Source organism: Mustela erminea, chromosome 2, assembly GCF_009829155.1.
Source record: "Mustela erminea isolate mMusErm1 chromosome 2, mMusErm1.Pri, whole genome shotgun sequence".
In the NCBI taxonomy this organism is placed as follows: Eukaryota; Metazoa; Chordata; class Mammalia; order Carnivora; family Mustelidae; genus Mustela; species Mustela erminea.
In genome coordinates this window covers 130254154-130280648 of record NC_045615.1, presented here as the reverse complement: position 1 = coordinate 130280648, position 26495 = coordinate 130254154, and the positions used below count along the sequence as shown (strand labels likewise).

Here is a 26495-nt window from a genome sequence, read left to right as displayed (position 1 = left end):
TGTCATTTCCTGACTTGTTAATTTTAGCCATTCTGACTGGTTAAACTGACATTCTTATATATAAATCAGTACCTTGTCATTTGGATTAGTGTGAATCAGTTCACCTAAATGGCTTTTGAAAATCCATCAAAATCTGTGTAACTGCTTTGCTAACTATAGAAATTACTTTCCTTTAACCAACTCATAGATTCTAATTAAAAGTGAAATGGAGTTTAAGATCACTGTCAAGTACCTAAAAATAAACTGCTGAAGCCAAGTTGTATATGGAATATAATCACAGAGGCCACTTCTGAACTTTCAAACTAATCTTATTATCTGTCATGTTTCTCAGTATCTGTCACGTTAATCTAAAACTGCCGTAAGGCTGACCTTTGTACACCGGCATTTATTTCAACAAGAATTGCACTGGTGCGTTCAACCTTGAATTTTTCCTCAGCAGTTGAAGTTACCCTGGTGGCCTTAGAGACCTAAGTAAGGTTTTGTTTTGCTCTTGAACTTTTAAATATTAGATCATTATAATCTTCGTGGCATTTTTTCAGCAGTATCAGTTACTTTTTCTCCCCCATGTTTTATGCTAGTGCAGCCGAGAATGGACATTCCAACTGGAATATTGTATATTATCACTCTTTTAATTATTCTTAATGAGTATGAGTGCAGGAAATCTTTCCAGATTATCTGTCACCTTGACAGTTTTTATAGAGTTTGACAAATGTTCAATGTGATTTCTTTAAATTTTCTGTTTTCAATAGTGGAACAGTCTTACTGCTTCCCTTCTAGTTTAATCATGTTTGAAATTAAGAAGATCTGTTGCATTGGTGCGGGCTATGTTGGAGGACCTACGTGTAGTGTCATTGCTCATATGTGCCCTGAAATCAGGGTAACAGTTGTTGACGTCAATGAATCAAGAATCAATGCATGGAACTCTTCTACCCTCCCTATTTATGAGGTAACCCGTTTTAAACAACTCTTTGTTCTTACGTTCTTTGTTTTCTTACTGGTTTTGTTAAATGAATTTCTATAAGGTAAAGATCTATGACTGCAAGTGAAAAGGAATTAAATGACAAATCTAGATGCACAGTGTTATAGACATTATCATTGTAATTATGTCAAGTATGTCCAGGGAAAATGACTGGGAAAAAATGTATTAGGATATTAACAATGGTTATTTTAGTGCAGTGAGAATATGGGTCATTTTTTTCTCTTCTCTATTTTCTAATTTTGTTAATATGGTTACCATATTGTAATAGTAAAACTTTAAAAAGGTGTTCTGCACAAAGAAAATAAAACTGTGGATGTTTGTAATATTAATTCATGTAAGTCCATTATTTTTGGGGTAAATGTATTATACTTAATTCAGGTAAACTGTGAATGGATAAATGATGTCTTTTATATCTAATACTTAGTATCACAAATTTATTTAATTAGAATTTCAAGATTACTGTGAATTTAGATATTGTATAGTTAGGAAAATATGCTTCCAACTATTTTATTAAGCTATGTGGATCCCATTTAAAAAAATTTTCACTGTAAAATGAGTTCATGATATTATGCCTTTGAAACCCTGCAAAGAAGCATTTGAGAATTTGATGGTGGCATTTTTTTTCCAACATTAATATATTCTTTTTTTTTTCCTTTAGGAAAGTTTTGTTATTTGTAAGACTGTTACGAACCATAGTCTGTCCGTCTTCCCGTCTTCCTTCCTTCCTTTCCTTTCTTTCCATGATTTATTTATTTATTTTAGAGAGAGAATATGAGGAAGGGGAGGGACAGAGGAAGAGGGAGAGAAACTCCAGCTGACTTCCCACTGAGCAGGGAGCCTTACTCCGGGCTCCATCTCACCACCCTCAGATCATGACCTGAGTCAAAATCAAGAGTTGGTTGCTTAATCACAGTCTTTAAATGTGTTAGTCCTTTGGAAGGGAAGTCTCAACCATTTTATAGGCATATGAAATATAGAAATCCATGAAAAAGCACCCACAAACTAGTAGCTACCCACCACCATGGAGATACTCATAGCTGAATCAAATTTGGAATAAAAAAAAAAATTCTGTGTATGTGATGGCTTCTGTTTGTGTTTTACCCTTTCTTTTTCTACCAGTTGAACCACCCATAAAAGTGCTTTAAAGATTTTTATCTATCTATCTATCTATTTATTTATTAGAGAGAGAGAGAGAGAGAGATTAGAAGAGAGACAGAGTAGCGGAAGGGGCAGTGAAGGAGGGAGAGGGACAGGCAGACTCTGCACTGAGTGTGGAGTCCAACACAGGCCTGATCCTGTGACCTAGCCCAAACCTAGAGTCCATTACTTCACTGAGTGAGCCGCCCAGGCACACCACCCCATCCCCAAGCCCATAATAGTTCTTTAAATTACTCTAGTGCTATAGCATTTCTTTTCCTGTTAAAACATTACCACTAGATTTGGTTTTGGAGAATTTTAAAACATTTTGGAAAGATAACTTAATAAAAGAGTTTTATACAAGGCCTGCAAGTCATCTAAAATGCTGTAAGCCGTATTTATATACAGTCATTCAGTAATTAATTCTGCCAGCAGTGTACTCCAGTCTTCAGAAACAAGGGCATTCATCGGAATGGATAAAATTATTACTACTGGCAATACTAAGTGTTGACGAGGACTTAGAGCAATTGGAATTTTACAGTGTTGCCAGAATGTAGTCTGGTGTAGCCACTCTCAAAACTGCTCAGCAGTTTTTACTAAACTGAAAATCTGTGCAGTCTGATCCAGCAGTTCCGCTTGTAGGTGTATATCCAACAGAAATCCATACAGCAGAAGACAGCTGTAACAGTACTATTCATAGTAGATGTAAATGGGAAACAACCTAAATGTTAATCGGCATTGGAATGGATATATAAATTATAGCATAATCCTGCAGTAAAATACTATACCGCACTGAAAATCAATGGAACATTTCTACCTACAAGAATATGGTGAAATTCTCCCCAAAATAATGTGCTGCCAGAAATAAAGTAGTACATATTATATAATTCTGTTTGTATAAAGTTCAGATGTAAGCACATTGATCTCTGGTGATAGAATTCAGCCTGGTGTTAATTTGAGCTGTGGTAGTGACTCGAAGAGGGCAAACTGCAGGCTCTGATTTATGGTTAATGATCATTAATTTCTCATTATAGATAGTGGTTATACAAGTGTGTTCACTTTTGAAAATTGAATTACACACTTTTCTATATTAATATATGTGCCATTTTATGTATTTTTGTTTTATTTCAATAAAAATTAACTTAAAAACAAAGATATCCTGAATTGGAAAAAATGCAAAGTAAGGGCACCTGAATGGCTCAGTGGGTTGAGTGTCGGACTCTTGGTTTTGGCTCAGGTCATGAGCCTGAGGTCAGTTGTGACACTGAGCCCAGAGTGGGGGAAGTCTGCTTGAAGAGTCTCTCCCTCTACCTTTTCCCCTGACTCACATGAGCTCTCGCACTCACTCCCTCTCTCTCTTCCTAAAATAAATAAATCTTAAAATGAAATAAAATAAAATCAATAAATCTTTAAAAAGTACAAACTATAATGCATTGGAATTAGACATTTTTCTTGGAGAAAACAAAAAAATCAGTTGGCTGGACATGTTCCCTGGCCAGATTCTTATTGTTGATATTACTACTTAATTAATTGAACTCTGAAACTCTTCTTCCTAAAGCATCAGTGTTTTTAAATTTAAAATAGTATGTTCTACATTGACATTGAATCCAGTTGGGATATATAGTTAGATTGAGAGAGGTAAGATCTAAAACAATTTCTTTTCCATATCATACTTGTTTATTCTCAATAATCTATCTTTTATAAACAAAGAAATAGAAGTATAATTTTTCATACTTTTATTTCATAAATTTTTTCTTCTTTAAATCTCTTTGTAAAGAATATAAAAGATTTGAGGGCGCCTGGGTGGCTCAGTGGGTTAAGCCGCTGCCTTCGGCTCAGGTCATGATCTCAGGGTCCTGGGATCGAGGCCCGCATCGGGCTCTCTGCTCAGCAGGGAGCCTGCTTCTCTCTCTCTCTGCCTGCCTCTCCGTCTACTTGTGATTTCTCTCTGTCAAATAAATAAACAAAATCTTTAAAAAAAAAAAAAGAATATAAAAGATTTGAAAGTCTAGCTAGCACTCTGCTCATTAGAATCAATGTCTGAGTTCTCAAAACCCTGAATGAAATCTCATAATTGTATTGGTTTTATTTAATGGTTATCACTATTTGGCTTTTAAAGTCTTATCTCTCTCTCTCTCTCTCTCTCTTTTTTTAGTAAGTAATCTCTGTACCCCACGTGGGGCTTGAACTCACAACCCCCGAATTAACAGTGGCATGTTCTTCCAACTGAGCCAGCCAGGCTCTCCTATCTCATTTTTCACATGTCTATTCCAGGAAGTTAGATATACCATAAACAGCTATTTTAGTTTTGCAGTGTTTAGTGTAGCCTACAAAAGAAATGAAATCTTTTTCCAAAACCCACTAGCTTTAGAGGTTAAAAACATGGCACTTTAAAATTATAGAAAGAATCACCTTAGCAAGTAGAATGATTTTCCTCCCAGCATGTAAATGACTTTAGCGTTGTAATTTTCCCGTGTCTTTCTTAGACATCAGTTGTTAAGAGAATCCTGCTTGAGGAATTTATAAATCAGAAAATAAAGATGATTTCTATAAGGTTGTGTTTATTTTACTTTTTAAAACCTGGGTGGCACCTCAGCCTTCGGCTCTGGTCACGATCCCAGGGTCCTGGCATCAGGCTCCCTGCTCAGCAGGAAGTCTGCCTCTCCCTCTCCTACCCACCCACCCCCGCTTGTGTTCCCTCTCTCGCTGTGTCTCTTTCTGTCAAATAAACAAATAAAATCTTTAAAAAAAAATACAGTAAAAAATTTAAAATTTTTTATTTATTTCTTTGACAGAGAGAGTGCACAAGCAGAGGGAGTGGCAGGCAGAGAGCCCAATATGGGACTGGATCCCAGGACCCTGGGAACATGACATGAGCTGAAAGCAGACACTTAACCAGTTGAGCCACCGAGGTGCCCCTGGAAAAATATTTAGAAGGAAAAATGATAGGACATGGTTGTTGATTTTATAAGAAGAATAAAGGAGAGTAGGGAATTTAGAATGATATCCAGGTTTCCCATTTGGATGGTGGGTACATGATTGTGCCATAAATTGAAATTAAGAACACAGAATGTTGTGGAGGGTAGTAGGAGATGAAATCTCAAATTCTGTTTGGTCCTATTTAGTTATAAAGGCTCTGGGACATCCAAATAGAGATGTTCAGGAGGCAGTTGGATATATATACCAAAAGTGTAAGCAAATGATTCAGGGCTGGAGATGTAAAGTTATGATTATATAGGCAGTAGTTAAAATCAGAATAATTGAGCTCTCCCAAGAAGGGTCTATAGAGCATGAGTCAAGGACAGGACCCAGAAAATTTCTAATGTTTGGTGATAAGTGGAGGAGGAAATGCCATAGAGAAGGAATGGAGAGTAGTTCATTGAAGGTCAACCAAGAACCAGAAAGACTTTTAACAGTACAAACCCCAGAAGAATGTACAGTTGATCCTTGAACAATGTAGGTGTTAGAGGAGCTCACCTTATGTTATATGCTATATTCTTACAATAAAGTAAGCTAGAAAAAAGAAACTGTTATTAAGAAAATCATAAGAGAAAATGTACTTACAGTACTGGACTGTATTTATTTAAAAAAATTCTCGTATGAGCAGACCTGTGCAGTTCAAATCTGTGTTGTTCAAAGGTCAGTTCTGCATGTCTTGCTTATGAGTAACTCCGTGACCAGCACATAAGTACTCAGTAAATATTAGCTGAATGAATAAATGAGTGAGCTGTCCATTAGGCCAGATACGGAAGACATCAGGACTGAGACATATTCATTAAATTTGGTATTATGGGGGTCAGTGTAATTGTTGTAAGAACGATTACAGATGATCGGAGACCAAGGAAGTGAGAGACTGTAGAAAAAGGTGTGGTACCAGCGAGGGTTACAGGGTAAAGGCAGTGATTTTTATTTATTTACGTGGTTTTTTTTCTGTGATTGATAAAGGATTGAGCATGTTCAAAACTAAGATCACCAATTACACGAAGAAGGAAAGGTCAAAGTGTAAGAAGAAGCTAATTGATGGGATGAAGTCGGGAGAGATAGCAAAGGGATAGAACTGAAAGCACAAGTAGAAGGATTGGCCTTGACAGCCTCTTCTTTGGGGACTGGAGGAAAGTAAACAAGAAAGGAAAAAGATATAAACAGTTTAAAAAAAATTATTTATTTGCCCAACAGAGATCACAAGTAGACAGGCAGGCAGGGTGGCAGTGGGAGGGGGGAAGCAAGCTCCCTGCTGAGCAGAGAGCCCGATGCGGGGCTCGATCCCAAGATCCTGAGATCATGATCTGAGCCAAAGGCAGAGGCTTAACCCTCTGAGCCACCCAGGTGCCCCAATATAGACAGTTTTGTTGGTGGGGTCCATGAGCTTGTGTTTATTGTGGTTCTTTCTAATCCAATATGTTTATATTTCATAGGCCAAAACTATATGAATAAAATAATAGTCATTTTTACTGCCAGAAAAGGAAATAGTAATGAATATCACATAAAATATGGTAACAAGATATTCAAGTGTTTACTCAGAAAATACTATAGTAGAAAGTGTTAATATTTATTTACCTTTAAATACTTTATTTATTTGTCAGAGAAAGAGAATAAGCAAGGGGAGCAGCAGGCAGAGGGAGAAGCAGGCTCGCAGCAGGGAGCCTGATGTGGGACTCTATCCCAGGACCCTGGGGTCATGACCTGAGCTGAAGGGAGATGCTTAACCGGCTGAGCCACACAGGCATCCCAGAAAGTGTTAATATTTAACAATTAAAACATTTTAATTTGTATTACCGTATTTTCTGAATAGTTACTGGTTTTCTTGTTATTAACTTTGTAACAATTTAATAGCTACTTGTTAAAAAGCAAAATGGAGAATTTGCTTTACTCTTTCTGAATAAAATGAAAGATAATATTACCCTGCGAAAGGGTTTGAGTTCTTCCATAAAATTACCCTATAAATTCTCAATACTAATTGTGATAATTATATAATGAATTTAATAAGATGTAGGATCTATATTATTAACTACTTTTGCATCAGTTTTGGAGATCTACAAATATCCCATTGATTTTAACAGAATAATATAGCTGTTTGTTTTGAGGTGTCATTAAGGCTTAGTATAAATCCTGCATTGCTCAGATTTTAGGTTACTTTAATTTAAATATTAGGGGATTATATATAAGACTAAATTCAGTCTTCTCTGCAAAATCACTACTCTATAACCTTTTACCCTCATTTTCTAGAACCAAGGAAATTGTTTTTATAATGGCTGCACTCCCTGCTCAGCAGGGAGCCTGTTTCTCCATCTCCCTCTGCCCCTCCCCCCATATTCTCTCTCTCTCTCTCTCTCCCCCCCTTTCTCTCCCTCTCTCTCTCTCTCACAAATAAATACTATCTTTAAAAAAAGATAATAATTATTTAAAAAACCTAAGCCTGTCACCTGCGGTGCCTGGGTGGCTCAGTTGGTTAAGCGTCTAACTCTTGATTTCCTCTCAGTCATGATCTCAGGGTTGTAAGATTGAGCCCCATGTGGGGCTCTGCACTCTGCGTGGAGTCTGCTGGATCTTCTTTCTCTCCTTTTCCCTGTGCCCTTCCCCTGCTTGCTTGCTCTTCCTTGTGTGAGCGCCCCCTCTCTCTGTCTCAATAAATAAATAAAATCTTAAAAAAAAAAAAAAAAGAAGTAAGCATGTTACCCTTGTCACTACTACAGATTTTAAGAACAGTTTCTTAGTATCAGGAATTCTTATCCATGTCCTTCTTCCTTTAGTTTACTTGAATCAGAATCCAGGTAAGAGCCATACACTGCAATAGATTTGTATCACTTGTCTTTTGTATCACTGTCTTTTAAGACCATAGTATTTTTTTTTTTATTTTATTTATTTATCAGAGAGAGAGGGGGGAAGAGAGAGAGCACAGGCAGACAGAATGGCAGGCAGAGGCAGAGGGAGAAGCAGGCTCCCCGCCAAGCAAGGAGCCCGATGTGGGACTCGATCCCAGGACACTGGGATCATGACCTGAGCCGAAGGCAGCTGCTTAACCAACTGAGCCACCCAGGCGTCCCAAGACCATAGTATTTTAATCTCTCTTTCTTTGTTTTTCTCTTCAGTTTACTTGTTGAAGAAACCAGGTTGTTTATTCTATAGAAAGTCTCAGTCTGGGTTTTGCTGATTGGACTGATCTAAGCAGATTTAGATCTGATTTTTTTTTCCTTTCTCCCTCCCTCCCTCCCTTCCCTTCCTTCTTTCCTTCCTTTTTTTTTTTTTTTTTTGCAAGAATACTTGTTAGGTGGTTTTGTACAGCACAGTATCCTTTCTTTTTCTTCTTTTTTTTTTTTTTTAAGATTTCATTTATTTATTTGATATATATAGAGAGAGGGCACAAGTAGGGGGAGCAGCAGGCAGAGGGAGAGAGAAGCAGGTTTCCCACTGAGCAGGGAGCCCCATGCGGGGCTCGATCCCAGGACCCTGAGATCATGACCTGAGCTGAAAGTAGAGGCTTAATCCACTGAGCCACCCAGGCGCCCCACAGCTTAGTATTCTTAACTATATTTCCTGTTACACTGTATGGGAAAAGTAATAAAATTTTCAGTTAAAGTGTTTCTTACATTAGGAATTAGAGAAAATATACATATTTAGATATGCATAGAGTAGATGTTGACTGTTTGACCACAGGTTGTCTGACTTGAATTCTTGGGAGTAAAACCCTGCATTCATGATGATGATGCAAAATCAAATGTTTGCTTGAAATTACAGAAGACCTTGAATTATTCTGATAATTGCCTTGATACTCAGTTAATTGTTAACTCTTATGAAACAATCAGGCACATGGTAAACAATGACACAAGTAAAACAACCTGGTGCTTTTATTGTGGCTGAGTCAATTTTGCTCTATTTAGTATTGTTACATAATGTACACTTTTGGCCGTTGGTGTATGATCTCAGGTTTTTCTACAAAGGTGTTATTTGAGAGCAAGTCTAGACCTTTAAATTGCAGTATAACTTTCTCCTTTAACAAAGGTAATTCTGTACTATCGGGTTATCTCATAAGACTGGTAAACTGTATACACAACTCTTTTTTCTTTTTTCTTTTTAGCCAGGACTAAAAGAAGTGGTAGAATCCTGTCGAGGAAAAAATCTGTTTTTTTCTACCAATATTGATGATGCCATTAAAGAAGCTGATCTTGTATTTATTTCTGTAAGTATTTTCTTTGACTGTGTGAGTTTTAACGCATTCTTTTCTATATGGATGTTTCATTGTATTTGGGTAGTCATCTGTCGGTATCAAGCCACATCATTACTTAGCATAGAGTTGTGCCATTGAATTTTGGTTGTCACTTTGTCCAGCATTTCATTGTATCCCATAATCACCTGGTCAAATATATCACTGATCATTGAACAAATAAATTCGGAAATAGGTCTAGTCTGGGATCTAGAATTAAGAAGCGCTGGTTTGGGCTCATGTGGTAACGGTATATATATTTCATCATTTCTTGTTTCAGCCACTGCTTGGTGGAGGTGAGGTAAAGAGAATTAGCTAAAGCATGTGTGCAAATTTATAGGCATCTCCTATCTAGATGAATTATGTTCTATAAATCATGTGATTTCTTGTTTTTTAAAATTTTTTTAAAAGATTTCATTTTTAAGTGATCTCTATCCCTAACATGGGGCTCGAATTTGTGGCCTTGTGATCAGGAGGGCCTGCTCTGCTGAGCCAGCCAGCTGTGCCAGGAGAAGTCAGTTTAACTGAACTCTTTGCAGTTTGGCTTGTGTTGGGTTATAGGCTAGTCCACAGGCATCTTTGGTAATATGGCTAACCTTGTTGGTCCTTTGTAATGAAAAAATAGAGCCAGTGCTTGGGAGTGAACTCTGATAATCTAATATTCAAACCAAGGTGACTTCTTGCTGTCCTCGTAACCATTTGCTCAAATCTTCTGTGTAATAGTATAGTGATCACTAATATATGGTTGAGCTAGGGTGTTCTATGACTCAAGACCTTTAGGGCCTTAAAGAATAAAGGGAAAGTCAGTGGCGTGGGCTTTGACTGAGTCCCATGAACTAATGGAAAGAAATATCATAGGGTCCCTAGAGGGTAAATGTTGTTGAATTGATTATGCATGTTGTTAATGATTATATGTTGTTGAATTAGGGGTTGTTTCTGACTGATGAGACAAAAGCAGTACTATAAAGATAAGTTAAATCCAGAAGAAAGTGGTAATGAAGCCAGTGGTGAAGCCATTATAAATTCAGTCTCTCTTTTGGCATTCTTAATTACTTCAGAGAAATTGGTACAGCTTCTGTGACTCGCCTACCCATCCTCTACTTAAGCTTGGAGAAGGTTAAGAAGCAAGGCATAGAAAATGAGAAAAGATTTTGGGGTAGCTGGGTACTTGGGGAAAATCACGAAGTTATCTTAGTCCAACTTCTAGATAACCAGAGTCTGGAATGGGAGTAGGGGAATTTTCTGTTTAAAAAAAAAAAAAAAAAAAAAAAAAAATATATATATATATATATATATATATATATATATATATATATATATATATATGTATAGATGTATTCTAAGGCAGTAGAGTCTACTTTAGGGTGGTCTGGCCAGACAGCTAATTTTACACTTGCCTCTCTGCAGATCTAGCCTGAGCTGCCCTGGATCTTTCTAAGCTATTACTTTGCATACCTCTTATGGTAATTTATTACTGTATAACTCACACCTACTTCTCTTTATTCTCTGGATAAGCTTTTTAGGATTTATTTGTGGTCTGCTTTTCATTATGGAAAATATTAAATTCATACAAGAGATGGAGGCAATAATATAATGAAATCTATTTACCCATTCTCTACTGTCAGCAGTTACCATGGCTGATCTTGCTTCATTTACTACTTCTCTCCCTTTCCTCCTACCCCAGGCTAATTTTAGGCATATTCTAGGTAGGAATAGTTGTATATGAATCAGTGTGCAATTGTTCTCTTCAGAGCACCTGTATGAGGGGAAGCCATCTGATCCTCTATCATTTTTAGCATGTTCCGCCTTATCCTATTAGCGGTCTTGGCCCTTGTGTGCTCTGGTGAACACTGACTTCCATGTCTAAGGCTTTTCCTAAGTCGTTCCATGCAAATAAACAGCTTTTGTTCTCTGGATTTTCACACCTCAACGCAGTCTTTGAGTTTTGATTTATTTCGGCTTGCTTCCTTTTTTAGTCCCCCGTTAGGTCTGGTACCACTAATTACTGGTTCAAAAACTCTTCTTGTGTAAGGGACACCTGGCTGATTCAGTGGTAGAGCATAAGACTCAGTCTTAGGATCCTGAGTTCAAGCCCCACATTGGGCATGGAGCCTGCTTAAATACACACACACCCCACTCTCTCTGTCTCTCTCTTCCTCTATAGAATTTTGGGCTTTTTGTAGTGCTTTGATTTTTACCAAAGCATTGTAAAAGTGCTTTGATTTTTACCAAAGCATTATAAAACCCACATGTTAGATTTTTAGAGAGCATGCTATCCTCATTTTTCCAATGAGGTAGTTGAAACAAAGGTAGCTACACTTCTCCAAGGTTACATGGTACAGCTAAGCCAAAAGGAAATGCCTAGAGTCTGGACTCATGATTTCTTTTTCTTTCTGTTTGATAGTTGTCTACATAGTATTGTGAGTCCTAAAGATGCTAGATAATGTCTCACTTTAATGAGCTAAGAAAGCATTTGTGAATGATACCGCAAATACTTTTGAAAAGCTATTGATTTAGGTCTATTAGAAAGGAGGATAGAAAAGGTTTTAAAGACCTGGATATATTGCATACAATAAAGAGGAAAGGAAACTTACATTTCATTTCAGCCTGTGAACTCCTCGAGGACAGGAACAGTCTCATTCATCTTTGTATCTCCAGGGCTTAGCTTGAAAGCTGCCTGCCTGGGTATCTGTCATTATACAGGAGCTTCTCAACAAAAATTTGTTCAACAAGTTCCCCAGATGCTTCAGGCATCTGTCTGATGATTATATTATTAAAATGTATCATTTCCATGAAACTAATAGGGGGTTAAATGAAAGCTAATGATAATAGCTTCCCGCTTAACTAGTTAACTGATGGCTCGAGGTTCATCTTGAAATCACTGAATCTCTCATGGATATTTTCATTCATAATCCCATGTGCTTTCATCAGGTGAACACTCCAACAAAAACCTACGGAATGGGGAAAGGTCGCGCGGCAGACCTGAAGTATATCGAGGCTTGTGCCAGACGCATTGTGCAAAACTCACACGGGTACAAAATTGTGACGGAGAAAAGCACAGTTCCAGTGCGAGCAGCAGAAAGTATTCGTCGAATATTTGATGCAAACACAAAACCCAACTTGAATTTACAGGTATAAACAAAGGCAGCCCTGGAACCTGATTTTTACATAAATATTGATGCCTTAATGTCGCTCCTGGTTAATTGTAAGTTTGAAACTTGGCTTTGCGTTGGGATTCTAGGTGCTGTCCAACCCTGAGTTCTTGGCAGAAGGAACGGCCATCAAGGACCTGAAGAACCCGGACAGAGTGCTGATTGGAGGGGATGAAACCCCTGAGGGCCAGAAGGCCGTGCAGGCACTGTGTGCTGTGTACGAGCACTGGGTTCCCAGAGAAAAGATCCTCACCACTAATACTTGGTCTTCAGAACTTTCCAAACTGGTTGGTACACAGCGTTCAACCCTCCATGAAATACAAAGCTAAGGACTAATTTCTCTTAAGCCTAATAAGCCACACAGGTACTTTCTTGTCCATTGTGAAATAATTTTCACAAGGGAAATAAAATATCACAGTATAAAATGGTCTAGAAAATTCTAAATTTCTTTTAAGGTGTTATTTATTTATTTGACACAGAGAGAGATCACAAGTAGGCAGAGAGGAAGGCAGAAAGAGGGGGAAGCAGGCTCCATGCTGAGCAGGGAGCCTGATGTGGGGCTTGATCCGAGGACCCTGAGACCATGACCTGAGCGGAAGACAGAGGCTTAACCCATTGAGCCACCCAGGCGCCCCAAATTCTAACTTTTTAATAAAATGTAACATAAGATGGAGAGTACACTAAAAATAGTAGTTTTTAATGGGGCTCCTGGTTGAGTGTCTGATTCTTGATTTCGGCTCAGGTCATGATCTCAGGTCATGGGATCCAGCCCTGAGTCAGGTTCTGTGCTCAGTGGGGAGTCGGCTTGAGATTCTCTCTCTCCTGTTCTCTCTGCCTCCCCCACCCCTGCGCTGGCTTGCTCCCTCTCTCTTTCTCTCTCTCTCAAATAAATCTTTAAAAAGAAAATAGTTTTTAAAATCATTCTTTCTATTTTTAATCCCAATCTTAATCCTCTTTCTTCTCTAATTTAAAATATTTCCCTTGGGATGCCTGGATGGTTTGGTCAGTTAAGTGTCTGCCTTCAGCTCAGGTCACGATCTCAGGGTCCTGGGATGAAGTCCGTTGTCCAGCTCCCTGCTCAGTGGAGAGCCTGCATCTCCCTGCTTGCGCTCGCTCTTTCTCTCTCTGACAAATAAATAAATAATCTTTAAAAAAAAAAACAAAAAAAAAAAAACAAATTTTCCTTTACCAGCACATCCATAGCCTCCTCAAATTGAGCCCATTAGTAACTTCTCTATCTCCCTCAGTAATTATATCAACTCGATGAAATATAATCCTGACATAGAAAATTGCTGTTTTAACTCATCGTACTTTTCCTTTCTTTTTTTCCCCCAAAGGCAGCAAATGCTTTTCTTGCCCAGAGGATCAGCAGCATTAACTCCATTAGCGCCCTCTGTGAAGCCACAGGGGCTGATGTAGAAGAAGTGGCAACAGCCATTGGAATGGACCAGAGAATTGGAAATAAGTTTCTGAAAGCCAGTGTTGGTAAATTGAAATGTTTCTGTACATAAAGGAGGTTCCTGTGGCTAGGTCTCTAACTTTAAGGACATCTTTGCATAATTTAATGCACTTAGAGTAATGATTCCATGACATGTGTAGCCTTCAACCTGTCAAGAACTTGCCAAGTAAAGTGATAATTAAACTTACATTATTTTAATAATCACTGATTGATTAGTAAGACAAGCATAGTTTGCCATTTTAGGGGGATTAATTAATATTTAGTTAGAACATTTAGGAAGAGTAAATGTTAGAACATTTAGGAAATAACTCAATACCTTACTAAAGCAAACAGGAAGAAAATTCCCTATCATTTGCTTTGCCTACTAATATATACATTCAGAAATGTGGCCTTGGTGAAATACAGTTGGTCCTCATTATTTGCCAGGTCTGTACGTATGAATTATCCTACTTGCTGAAACTTATTTGTAATCCCTAAATCAATGCTTATAGTGCTTTCGTGGTCATTTGTAGACATGGAGAGCAGCAAAAAAATTGAGTTACCAACACAGACCTTCCCAGCTGAAATTGTGTCATGCAGTGCACTTATTTTCTGGTTTCAGCTCCCATTCTGTAAACAAGTGCTCTTTTTGTGATCTACTTCGTGCCACATTTTTTACATTTTTTGTGCTTTTTGGTGGTGATTTCATTTTTTTAAATGGCCCCCAGGCATATTGCGTGCCATGCGCTAATGCTAGCTAGTGTTCTGAAATGCCAGGAGCCTGTGATGTGTGCCCCTCAGACAAAATACCTGAGGTCAGAAAAACAAATACCATGTGATTTCACTCATGCTTTATTCAGGCATGAGTTCGAGTGCATCAACAAGATATATTAAATGAGGTGTCTTTATACACACAAAAATAAAAACAGGGATGCCTGGCTGGCTCAATTGGTAGAACATACAGTTCTTATCCTCTGGGTCATGAGTTTGAGCCTCACATTGGGGGTAGAGATTATTTTTAAAAATAAAAAAGCAACACAAAACGATTATGTATCAACAAAACTAAAATACAACCTACTGAATGGGAGAAGATTTTGCTAATGACATATTCGATAAATAGTATCTAAAATATATAGAGGGGCACCTGAGCGGCTCAGTGGGTTAAGCCTCTGCCTTTAGCTCAGTCATGATTTCAGGGTCCTGGGATCAAGACCCTCATCGGGCTCTCTGCTCAGTGGGGAGCCTACTTCCCCTTCTCTTTCTGTGTCTGCCTCTCTGCCTACTTGTGATCTTTCTCTGTCAAATAAATAAATAAAATCTTTTTAAAAAGTAAATAAATAAAAAATATAAAGTACTTATATAACTCAACACCCAAAAAACTAAATAATCCAATAAAAAATGGTTAGAGGGCACCTGCCTGGCTCAGTTCATAGAACATGCGACTCTTGATCTCAGGGTCATGAGTTCAAGTTGCATTCTGGGCATAGAACTTTAAAAAAGGGTGCGGGTAGAAGACATGAACAAACATTTCTCCGAAGAAGACATACAGATGGCCAACAGACACATGAAAACATCACTCAACATCAGGGAAATACAAATCAAAACCACAATGAGATATCACCTCACAACTGTCAGAATGGTTAAAACCAACAACACAGGAAACCACAAGGTTGGTGAGGATGTGGAGAAAAAGGAGTTCTCATGCTCTGTTGGTGGGAATACAAACTGGTGCAGCCACTCTGGGAAACAGTATGGAGGCTCCTCAAAAATTAAAAATAGAAACACCATATGGTCCAGTAACTCTGCTACTGGGTATTTACCCAAAGAATACAAAAACTGTGACTGGAAAAGATACGTGCACCCTTATGTTTACTTTTATGAACATGATTTACAATAGGCAAGATAGGGAGGCAACCCAAGTGTCCAATGGCAGGTGAATGGGTAAGGAAGACGGGGTGTATATACACAATGGGCTATTACTCAGCCATAAAAAAGAATGAAATGATGCTATTTGCACCAACAGGAAGGGATCTAGAGAGAATAATGCTAGAGAAATAAGTCAGTCAGAAAAACAAATACCATGTGATTTCACTCATATATGGAATTTAAGAAACAAAACAAGCGAAGGATAAAAGAGACAAACCAACAAACATAACGATAGAGAAAATACTGTTGTAGCCAGAGGGGATGGGGGGTATGGGGGAAACAGGTGATGGGGATTAAAGACTTAACCATAGCTATTTTATTACATATTGTCTGACTGCTTTTGAGCTGCAAAGGCAGAATTATATAGTTGTGCTCACGAAGGCTAAAATATTTACAGTTTGTCCCATAAAAGTTTACCAGCCCTGTGCTAAAGTAAGAGATGTGGGGCAGTGATACTAGATGAATGAGAAATAAAATAGAAAATGTAGCCATATAAAGCATTAACTAGAAGATTATCTGGAAATTGTTTATAGAGTTTATTAGTTGCTTGAAGATTTCACATAATCTCCAAATCCACTAAATTTCTGACATCTGAATTTTATTATTAAAAATTCTAGGGGCGCCTGTGTGACTCTTGGTTAAGTGTCTTAGCCTTGATTTCCACTCAGGTCGTGATCTCAGGTTTATGAGATCCGCAGTAGGCATGGAACCTGCTTAGGATTCTCTCTCTCTCCCTCCCCCTCTGACTCTCCCATCCTTCCCCTCTCTCTAAAAAAGGAAAAGAGGGGCTCCTGGGTGGCTCAGTTATCAAGTGTCTGCCTTCAGCTCAGGTCATGATCCCAGGGTCCTGGGATCGAGCCCTGCATCAGGCTCCATGCTCAGCGGGAAGCCTGCTCCTCTCTCTCCCACTTCCCCTGCTTGTGTTCCCTCTCTCACTGTGTCTCTGTCAAATGAATTAAAAAAAAAAAAAAAACAAGAAAGAAAGAAAAAAGAAAAAAAAAATCCTGTCATAGGGCCATCTGGCTGCCAGTCAGTAGTGCATGTGACTCTTGATCTTGGAGTTGTAAGTTCGAGACCCATGTGGGGTATGGAGTTTACTTAGAAAAAAAATTCTAGCATAGGCCCTCAAATTTATGACAGATTTGTCACATAATTCAGTCATGGTTCATAAATGAAAATGTTGCCACTTTTTTCTTCAGGTTTTGGTGGAAGCTGCTTTCAGAAAGATGTTCTGAATTTGGTTTATCTCTGCGAGGCTCTGAATTTGCCTGAAGTAGCACGTTATTGGCAGCAGGTATTAATCTTTATAGCCAACAACTTTTGATTAACTTCTAATTAAAACATGTCACCCTTTGTCTGTAAAATGTTTTTGATAGGATTTATTTACTCCAGGAACTCATGTCTCATTCTTTTCATTTATGTTAGTTTTATTTATTAGTCTTCTGTGTTTTTGATTTGTCTTTTTTGCTAATGAACTGATGGAAATTTCTGGTAAACCATGTTTCTATTAGTTTTATGACAAGTTTGCTCCCAGAGTAAAGCAAGAACTATTATTCTTTTTGTGGGGAAAGGGGCAGAGGGAGAAGAGGCCTCAGCCTGGAGCCCGACATGGGGCTTGACCTCATGACCCTGAGATCATGACCTAACTCAATATCAAGAGTCAGATGCTTTTTTTTTTAAAGATTGATTTTATTTATTTATTTATTTATTTTGACACAGACACAGCGAGAAAGGGAACACAAGCAGGGGGAGTGGGAGAGAGAGAAGCAGGCTTCACGCTCAGCAGCGAGCCCGATGTGGGGCCTGATCCCAGGACCCTGGGATCATGACCTGAGCTGAAGGCAGACGCTTAACTATTGAACTATCGAGCCACCCAGGTGCCCCTTCACATCTCTCTCTTTTCTTTTTTAAAATTTGTCACTGGTGGGGGATGGGGAGCAACAGGAAAACTATTATTCTTAATTATAATTCCTTTCAGGCACCTCGGTGGCACTGTCAGTTAAGCATACAACTCTTGGTTTGGGATCGAGTCCCACCTCGGGCTCCACGTTCAACATGGAGTCCGCTTGAGATTCTCTCTCCTCTGTTTCCCCCCACCCCACACTCTAGCTCACTCTCTCTCTAAAATAGAAAAGTAAGTCTTGTAAGAAATTATAACTCTTCTGGGGCACCTGGGTGGCTCAGTCAGTTGGGCAGCTACCTTTGGCTCAGGTCATGATCCCAGGGTTCTGGGATCAAACCTCACACGGGCTCCCTGCTAGCAGGGTGTCTGCTTCTCCTTCTGCCTCTGCTTCTCCCCTGCCTGTGTGCTCTCTCTCACTCACTCTTTCTCTCAAATAAATAAAATCTTTAGAAATAAATAAAAGAATATTTTTTAAAGTAAAAAATTATAACTATTTTCGATCTTAAAGACAGAAAATCAAAATAAAGAAAGAACCTGTATCGTAATGCTTTCTACTGGTTTGTGTGTGTTGATACCTGTTTTGTCCTTTTGAGACTCACAGAGCTGAAATTAGAGATCCTTCCCAAATTGAAAATAGAGTTAATATTAATTGAGTGCTGTCTCTGAACCAGGCATTTTTTTTTTAGGTACTTTGCACATAGTATTTCGTTTAGTCCTCGTCACTAATATTATCCCCAATTTATAGGTGAGGAAACTGAGTCTTAGAGATTTTAAATAATTTGTCCAAGACACCAGCCAATATATATATCTTCCCCAAAAGTTTTTCTGCAAGTTTATGGTTTTTTAGATTTCAGCAGTGGGTGAGAATATAAGAAAATCTACTTTTAAAGAAAAATATATAAGTAACAGTTTCACTCAATCCAGTGAGATGACTTTATCTTCCTGTCCATCATGGCAAAAATGCAGATAAATGCTTGATTTGGGGGGTCTCATTTCCCAAGCTCTCAAATTTCGAGAGAGCCCCTAAAAATCAGAGCCTTAAAAAAGTAAAAGCCAACCCCTTTGCTTATATTCCTCTGGTCATGAATATGAAGATTTGTTTATAAACTCTTAGGCGAGTAAAGGATTAGGTGCCCAGAGACTTTTACACTTATAATAATATCTCTTTAAAAACTTTGCCAAGGGAGAGGGGCACCTGGGTGGCTCAGTTGGTTAAGCTTCTGACTCTTGATTTCAGCTCAGGTCATGATCTCAAGGTCATGAGATCCCCCTGGGCCTGCTTAAGATTCTCTCTCTCCCCTTCTCCCCCTCCCTGCACACACACCCTCTCTCTCAAAAAAACAGCAAGTTTGCCAAGGGTTAGTGGTATTTTGACTCATCTAGAGGGCAGGTGTAACTCTGTGCAGTTCAGCTGTTCTCTGTCCACTTTCTACTCACTGGTGAGGGGTGACGGGTAAGCATAGGAGGGGATGTTTTGGGGTTTGATTGGCTACAGCTTTGCTTCCACAGGGTTTGGAGAAGTTGGCTAAGGAGAACACTTGTTTTCTATGTGCCATTTTTAGGCTGTTCTTGCAGCTAGATCCCTAATGGGGTTGAAACTTAACTGTGTGCCCCATCTTTATATCTATTCTATCCCAGATGGGTGCATGGAAAGTTAAGCCAAATGAAAATTTTTATGATGGTTTTAAGTGGTGGCGTGCTAATTTTTTTTTTTTTTAATCAATAGATACTGAAGAGGTTGATTAGTCTTTGCCCCGTTACTATTCATACAATAGTACTGTAAAATGTGAGCAGTGTATGGCATAGGCCACTCGTCTTTTAATCACACTCATTATACAGGCAACATTGCATAACTGTACGTGTAATTTCAGGTTATAGATATGAATGACTACCAGAGAAGGAGGTTTGCTTCCCGGATTATAGACAGTTTGTTTAATACCGTAACTGATAAGAAGATAGCTATTTTGGGATTTGCATTCAAAAAGGACACCGGTGATACGAGGTACCAGTTCTTTAAAATATTTCAACTCCTTTGAGATTTTGATTTTTAGTGGTGGATGTGTGTATGTGAAATATATGCATATATATTGAGTATGAAGAATAAAAATAAAGTGAACATCTGTATCCTCACAAGAGATAGAATCTTTCCTCTGTAAGCTTCTAGATTATTAGAATATATGCCATTTCTAAGCTTAGAAACACTGATTTTTTTTTCCTTCAGAGAATCTTCTAGTATATATATCAGCAAATATTTGATGGATGAAGGTGCACACCTCCATATATATGATCCCAAAGTACCAAGGGAACAAATAGTTGTGGATCTTTCTCACCCAGGAGTTTCCCAGGATGACCAAGGTAAGGCTTTGAGTCTCGTGAGTCACTCTGAGTATGGGCCCCAAAACCTGTTTGTTTTCTAGAAACCTTTGGTTGTTCTGTCGTTGTGTGTGTCTGTGTTTTAATGAAATACTGCGTTTAAAAAATGTTTTCATTCCTGTATAGTTAACCGACAATATTACATTATTTTCAGTATTATTACAGTGTTTGTTTCTGGTTTATAATTTACTGATTCAACAATTCTGTACATTACTCAGTGCTCATCAAGGTAAGTATTCTCTTTAAACCCCATCACCTACTTACCCATCCCCCACCCACCTCCCCTCTCATAACCTTAGTTTGTTCTCTATAGTTAAGAGTCTGTTTCTTGGGGCGCCTGGGTGGCTCAGTGGGTTAAGCCTCTGCCTTCCACACAGCTCATGATCTCAGCCTCCTGGAATCAAACCCCCGCATCTCGCTCTCTGCTCGGCAGGGAGCCTGCTTCCCCCTCTCTCTCTGCCTGCCTCTCTGCCTACTTGTGATCTCTGCCTGTCTCTACCAAGTAAATAAATAAAATCTTTTTAAAAATAAGGTCTGTTTTTGGTTTGTCTCCCTTTCTCTCTTTTTTTCCTTTGTTTGTGTTGTTTCTTAAATTCCACATGAGTGAAATCACATGGTACTTGTCTTTCTCTGACTTGTTTCACTTGGCATAATACGCTCTAGCTCCATCCATGTCATTGCAAATGGCAAGATTTCATTCTTTTTTTATGGCTGAATAATATTCTGTCATGTGTATGTGCGTGTGTGTGTGTTAGAGAGACATCTTCTTTATCCATTCATCTATAGTTAAACATTTGTGTTGCTTCCGTGGTTATTCCATTTTTATCGTTGGTATGATAAATTAAACTCTTAGACATTGTTCCATCAACTTTGATTTGACGTGATTATCAGTGGGTTAGTCTAATGGGTTTTCCAACATATTCTGAAAAGCCCCCGAGGTTCCGTGGAGATACTGCTAGGGCAAGAATCAGGTGCTCCAGACACACACCATTGCTCTTATTCTCATTTCAACCAGAAATGAGTGACCAAAGAGGGTCATTCCACTTCTCTCAGACCCTCAATCTGCCTGCAATCCTAGTATTAAAGTGCATAATTATAAATAACCCCTTTCTTATTGTCAGTTTCTTGTGGCTCTTGTTGTTATAGTGTCCCGGCTTGTGACCATTTCCAAGGACCCGTACGAAGCATGTGATGGCGCCCATGCTGTGGTTATTTGCACAGAGTGGGACATGTTTAAGGTGAGGTGACAAAAGTCATATTAACGAAAATTTTAGAAGGATTCTGGTATCATTTGGGGTTGAGTATGTGTTCATGTATATGTTCTAATTTTTTTTTTTTTTTGCTTCTGTCTTTATAGGAACTGGATTATGAGCGTATTCATAAGAAAATGCTGAAGCCAGCCTTTATCTTTGATGGGCGGCGTGTCTTGGACGGGCTCCACAATGAGCTACAAACCATTGGCTTCCAGGTCATTATGATCCCAGATGGGTCTGGTTTTGTTTGCTTGGTCATTTGCTTTTTAATGTGTTTGAGTTTTAGAATTTTAATATTTTCTACTTTAGCAATAACATAACTTGGGGCAACATGTTAGTTCTCTGGGAAATCTCTATGTGATTTCTGTAATTACTTTATTCCCTCCTTGATTTGTGATCTAAAGATCATTTAGTATTTGTCTACTTTGCCTTACCTCATATTAAGATCAAGTAAGAGGGGCACCTGGGTGGCTCAGTGGGTTAAGCCTCTGCCTTCGGCTCGGGTCATGATCTCAGGGTCCTGGGATCGAGTCCCATATGGGGCTCTCTGCTCAGCGGGGAGCCTGTTTCCCCCCTTCTCTCTCTCTGCCTACTTGTGATTTCTCTGTCAAATGAATAAATAAAATCTTTAAAAAAAAAAAAAAAGATCAAGTAAGAAAATATACAAACTAAAAAATTTTTTCAGGAACCTGGGTAGCAAACTGCTTTTGGCTCAGGTCATGTTCCTGGGGTCCTGGGATCTAGTCCTGCACTGGCCTCCCTGCTGAGCGGGGAGCCTGGTTCTCCCTCTCCCTCTGCCTGCCGCTCCCCCTGCTTGTGTTCTCTCTCTGTCAGAGAAAAAATTAAAATCTTTGGGGTGCCTGGGTGGCTCAGTTGTTAACTGTCTGCCTTCAGCTTTGGTAATGATCCTGGGGTCCTGGGATCGAGCCCTGCATCGGGCTTCTTGCTTAGTGGGGAGCCTGCTTTTCCCCCTCCCACTCCCTCTGCCTGTGTTTCCTCTCTTGCTGTGTCTCTCTCTGTCAAATAAATAAAATCTTTTTTAAAAAAAGAAAACCTTAAAAAAATTTAAATATTTTAGAAAAAAAGTTATTTTTTTTCTTCCCAGAGTCACTCAGGCTGCTCTGTCAAACTGTCTGCAAGACATTGACCCCCTCAGAGGCCAGGTCTCTTATTCCTATATGAATGTTTTGAAAACTGCAAAATGGGGACACCTGGGTGGCTCAGTTGGTTAAGCATCTGCCTTCAGCTCAGGTCATGATCCTGGGGTCCTGGGATCAAGACCAACATCAGGCTTCTTGCTTAGCAGGGAGCCTGCCTCTCCCTCTGCCTGCCGCTCCCCCTGATTGTGCTCTCTATCTGACAAATAAATTAATAAAATCTTAAAAAAAAAAACAAAAGGCAAAACAAATTGTACCATGTTGTTACATGTTGTCACAATTGTCACATCAATTGTACCAATTGTCACATGTTGTATGGGATCCTGAACCGTCTGAGTGCTCAACACTGTCCCAGCACCTCAGAGGTCTGAGTGAAAAGTATGGAAGCTTCCATGGGACTGGCGCTTTTTAATTAATTCCAAGTTTGTCAATTAATTATGGAATGTTTAGAGAGCCGACAGTAACCCGAACAGTACATTCTATGTTGCATCAATTTCAATTTTCCCTGGGAGCCCCAAGAGTATTAATAAGAAGGAGGTACTTTCCATCTCCTCAGAGCAGCGTGTATGTGGGGGCGGGAGGCTTGAGGGGAGGTTGCGAAGGATGAAGAAATATGCCAAGAGAGGGCAGTCAGCAGAATCCTCGAGCAGAGCAGGGCCCGGCAGGGCGCGGAGCTGGCTGTGCACATCTATCTGCTCAGTGCCGGCTGCCTCGGAGACATACCGATTGGGCCTTATCTGCTGCTTAGAAGATCTGATGTGGTTCTCATGACCTGTCACTGACTTGTTGAAGATCCTTCCTACTTAGAATTCATTGCTCATTTCTCATTCATGAGGGATTCACTTGCAACCAGAAGCAGATGACATCCTTGTCTGTTAACACTCCACCAGAGACCCTGGGGATTTTTCTGTCCTGCCCCTCCTTAGTGAGTAACAACATGACTGCTTTTTCCAGTCATGACTTAAACTGAAGCAATGTTATTTTTTAAAGATGACTTCCAAGGCACAGACACATTTTCTCTTCTACTTTTATGACTCGTCTAAGGGAGAAGAGATATAAAGATAGATAAATAGATTTAATGTGAGTTTGAGTTCTTATAAAAGTTAACTTCTTGTAGTAGGGATTTATTTATTTATTTATTTTTAAAGATTTTATTTATTTATTTGACAGAGAAAGACACAGCAAGAGACGGAACATAAAGTGGGAGAGGGAGAAGCAGGCTCCCCGCTGAGCAGGGAGCCCCAAACGGGGTTCATTCCCAGGACCCTGGGATCATGAGCTGAGCCGAAGGCAGATGCTTAACAACTGAGCCACCCAGGCACCCCTGTAGTTAGGGATTTTAAAAAATAGGAAAAATATTAGGAATGGAATCACTAAATAAAGGGCATATATAAGTCATTGAGACAATTGATGAATACAGTGCAGAAGCCCTTTGAGTCAGAATTAAATATTAATTTTTAACTCAAAGGCACTTATGAAAATTGTATAGTATATTTTTGCTGGAGAGAGGAGCTAAAATTATGGTCATTGAAGAAGCAGTGCCTTTAAAAATAAGATGAATGATTTTGGATATGTGAGGAACAGTTTAAAATGTAATATGCAAAATAAAAATAGACTACCATTTATTTATTGAAGGCTGACTTGTCTGTCAGACACAGTGCTGAGCACTTTATCTGCTTTAATCCATACCACAGCCTTTTGAAATGAGTGGTTGTAACACCGTTTATAAATGAGGAAGGAAGACCTAGAGAACCTGGGTGGACTCAATTATCAGTCAGGAATCCAGCTGGGGCCTTTCAGACTGAATTCCTGAAATCTATGCTGTGACCGCTTATGCTAATTCCTTAGCATAAGGGAAGCAGACATGAGAAGAGAGTTTGAGAAAGAATGTGATTCCCCTGGAACCTGGTCTGTGAGTTGCTTTCATTCACGTGCTGAGACACTGGTGGCACGTGAGTCTGTCCTCTGTGTGAGGGCGTCTGGTGTCAGGAGTGGCAGGAATAAGAGTCTCTAGACATGGCTAGGAAGAGGAGCGTGTGTAGACTGACTCTAGAAACATAAAAACGTGGAAGGAACCAAAGATCTTTCGTAGCAACCCAGACAACTTGAGACCCTCTTTTGCTTTTATTCATTTTTAAAGATTTATTTATTTATTTGATAGAGAGACAGTGAGAGAGGGAACACAAGCTGGAGGAGTGGGAGAGGGAGAAGCAGGCTTCCTGCCGAGCAGGGAACCCTACGTGGGGCTCGATCCCAGGACCCTGGGACCATGACCCAAGCCAAAGGCAGACACCCAACACCTGAGCCACCCAGGTGCCTCCCTTTTTTGCTTTTAAAAGGAAAAAAGAATACTCAAGATTTTCTTTCTAAAGTCTTTTTTTCTCCTCTAGATTGAAACAATTGGAAAAAAAGTGTCTTCAAAGAGAATTCCATATGCTCCTTCTGGGGAAATTCCAAAGTTCAGTCTTCAGGATCCACCGAACAAGAAACCCAGAGTATAAACATTGCCATTTTTATTTATAATTTTTTTGGTACTTTAGGATAGCAGATATCTACCTGATATTAAATGGTAAACAAACAAAGTGTTTTTAAGGAAATAAGCTATTTTTTTAATAATCAAATTTATATTAGCTGTATGGGAATTAGCGTATCTGGTATTATAAATCTAGAATATTTTTTACATATTTTTATAATGTTGTTACTTAAGTGATTGGATGAGTGGTAAATAATCATGTCGGTTTTAATGGTGTCGATTTTTGTAAAATAAAAATTAAACCTGAAACACTTTTTACTTTACAAAATGTCCATAGGCAGCACTTTTAATATCACAGTATAAGGGAAAAGGCACTCTTCGGTTTTTCTGATCATTGGTTTATTTACTTGTCATTAAATATGTATTTTAAATCATGAGATTGCTGTCCTAAATACTGGGCTAAACCTGCTACTCTTCCAAAAAGTGTCCTGGAGACTTAGAGATTTCCAGCTTAACTGGGTAAGGCATTTGCCAAGCCGTTTCCTGTCTCTCTGAACCCGGAAGGACGATGCAGCCGACAGCATGGGGCCTTCTGTGCTTTTCTTTTCTTTTTTTTTTTTCCTTTGGATGTGCTCAAAATATTTTCCCTCTGCTTCCATGTTACTAGTGACACTACAAGTTTGGTTTGGGTAATGTTCCTTTGCTCCTTTTGTTTTAAGGAGCTGTGTTGTTTTTTTTACCCCCAGAAGATCATCACTGCTCAATTCCAATCAATTCGAATAAGACTAAAAGGCAATTTTCTTTTTAACATGAAGAGAATATCAGTATTGGTCTAGTTTAGTCTTCACACCTCATTTTTTCTCACCAATCACTATTATTTTAGTTCAGGAGCCAAAAATATTTGTTACCTCTATTTTGCATTTTTATTTCTATAGCTTGTTGACGTTTCCCCTTTTTCTTTAAATAAGAAAACCAATATAATCTCATGTATGAACTTAAAGCAGTAGATTTTACAAATTCTGTATAGCGTAACTCTAAAATGAGAATTTTTATATGTTTCCATGTGCTTTTTCGTATGTCTCTTATTGACTTTTATTTTCTCTTGTCCTTTATCATTATTGAAATATGTCAGATGTCCATCTGATGCTTGTGCTTTGCTGAGAATGTACAAATCAAGTGAACGATACAGTGTCATCCTTTAGGAATTTTGCAGCTCAGTAAGAATGCAGAGACAAATATACAGATGAGGACAGACATCTGTACCGATATCAAATACATAAATAAAATATTCTCTATCAACAATTGCGTGGGTGTATTTTTTGTCATAGTGCAAGTAACAAATGAGTTGTGACAGTCTGACATTAGACAGAAAAATATTACTTCTTGCTTCTTTGAGAAAAGGGTATTACATCATTCAAGTGATGTAAGAAAGGGTGGGAATTTAGCAAATAGATCACGTATTGGCAAACCAAAGCTCATGGGCCAAATCTGGGCAGCCACTTG

General features: G+C 38.8%; 1 protein-coding gene across 2 annotated transcripts in view; it reads left to right on the top strand.

Annotated features, from left to right (window-relative positions):
- Positions 1-26294, top strand: part of UGDH (UDP-glucose 6-dehydrogenase) — a 33800-nt gene extending 7506 nt beyond the window's left edge. Inside the window, exons 2-12 of one of the 2 annotated variants that reach the window (XM_032334114.1) lie at positions 758-946; positions 9192-9293; positions 12249-12449; positions 12559-12756; positions 13807-13954; positions 17033-17127; positions 19608-19738; positions 19958-20091; positions 21256-21347; positions 21467-21577; positions 24910-26294. In XM_032334114.1, coding sequence (XP_032190005.1) covers positions 785-946; positions 9192-9293; positions 12249-12449; positions 12559-12756; positions 13807-13954; positions 17033-17127; positions 19608-19738; positions 19958-20091; positions 21256-21347; positions 21467-21577; positions 24910-25020 — 1485 coding nt within the window. In that variant the 5' untranslated portion in view covers positions 758-784 and the 3' untranslated portion in view covers positions 25021-26294. The remainder of the gene's footprint in view (positions 1-757; positions 947-9191; positions 9294-12248; positions 12450-12558; positions 12757-13806; positions 13955-17032; positions 17128-19607; positions 19739-19957; positions 20092-21255; positions 21348-21466; positions 21578-24909) is intronic. The other variant, XM_032334113.1, reaches the window with a different exon arrangement.
- The last annotated feature ends 201 nt before the right edge of the window (positions 26295-26495 follow it).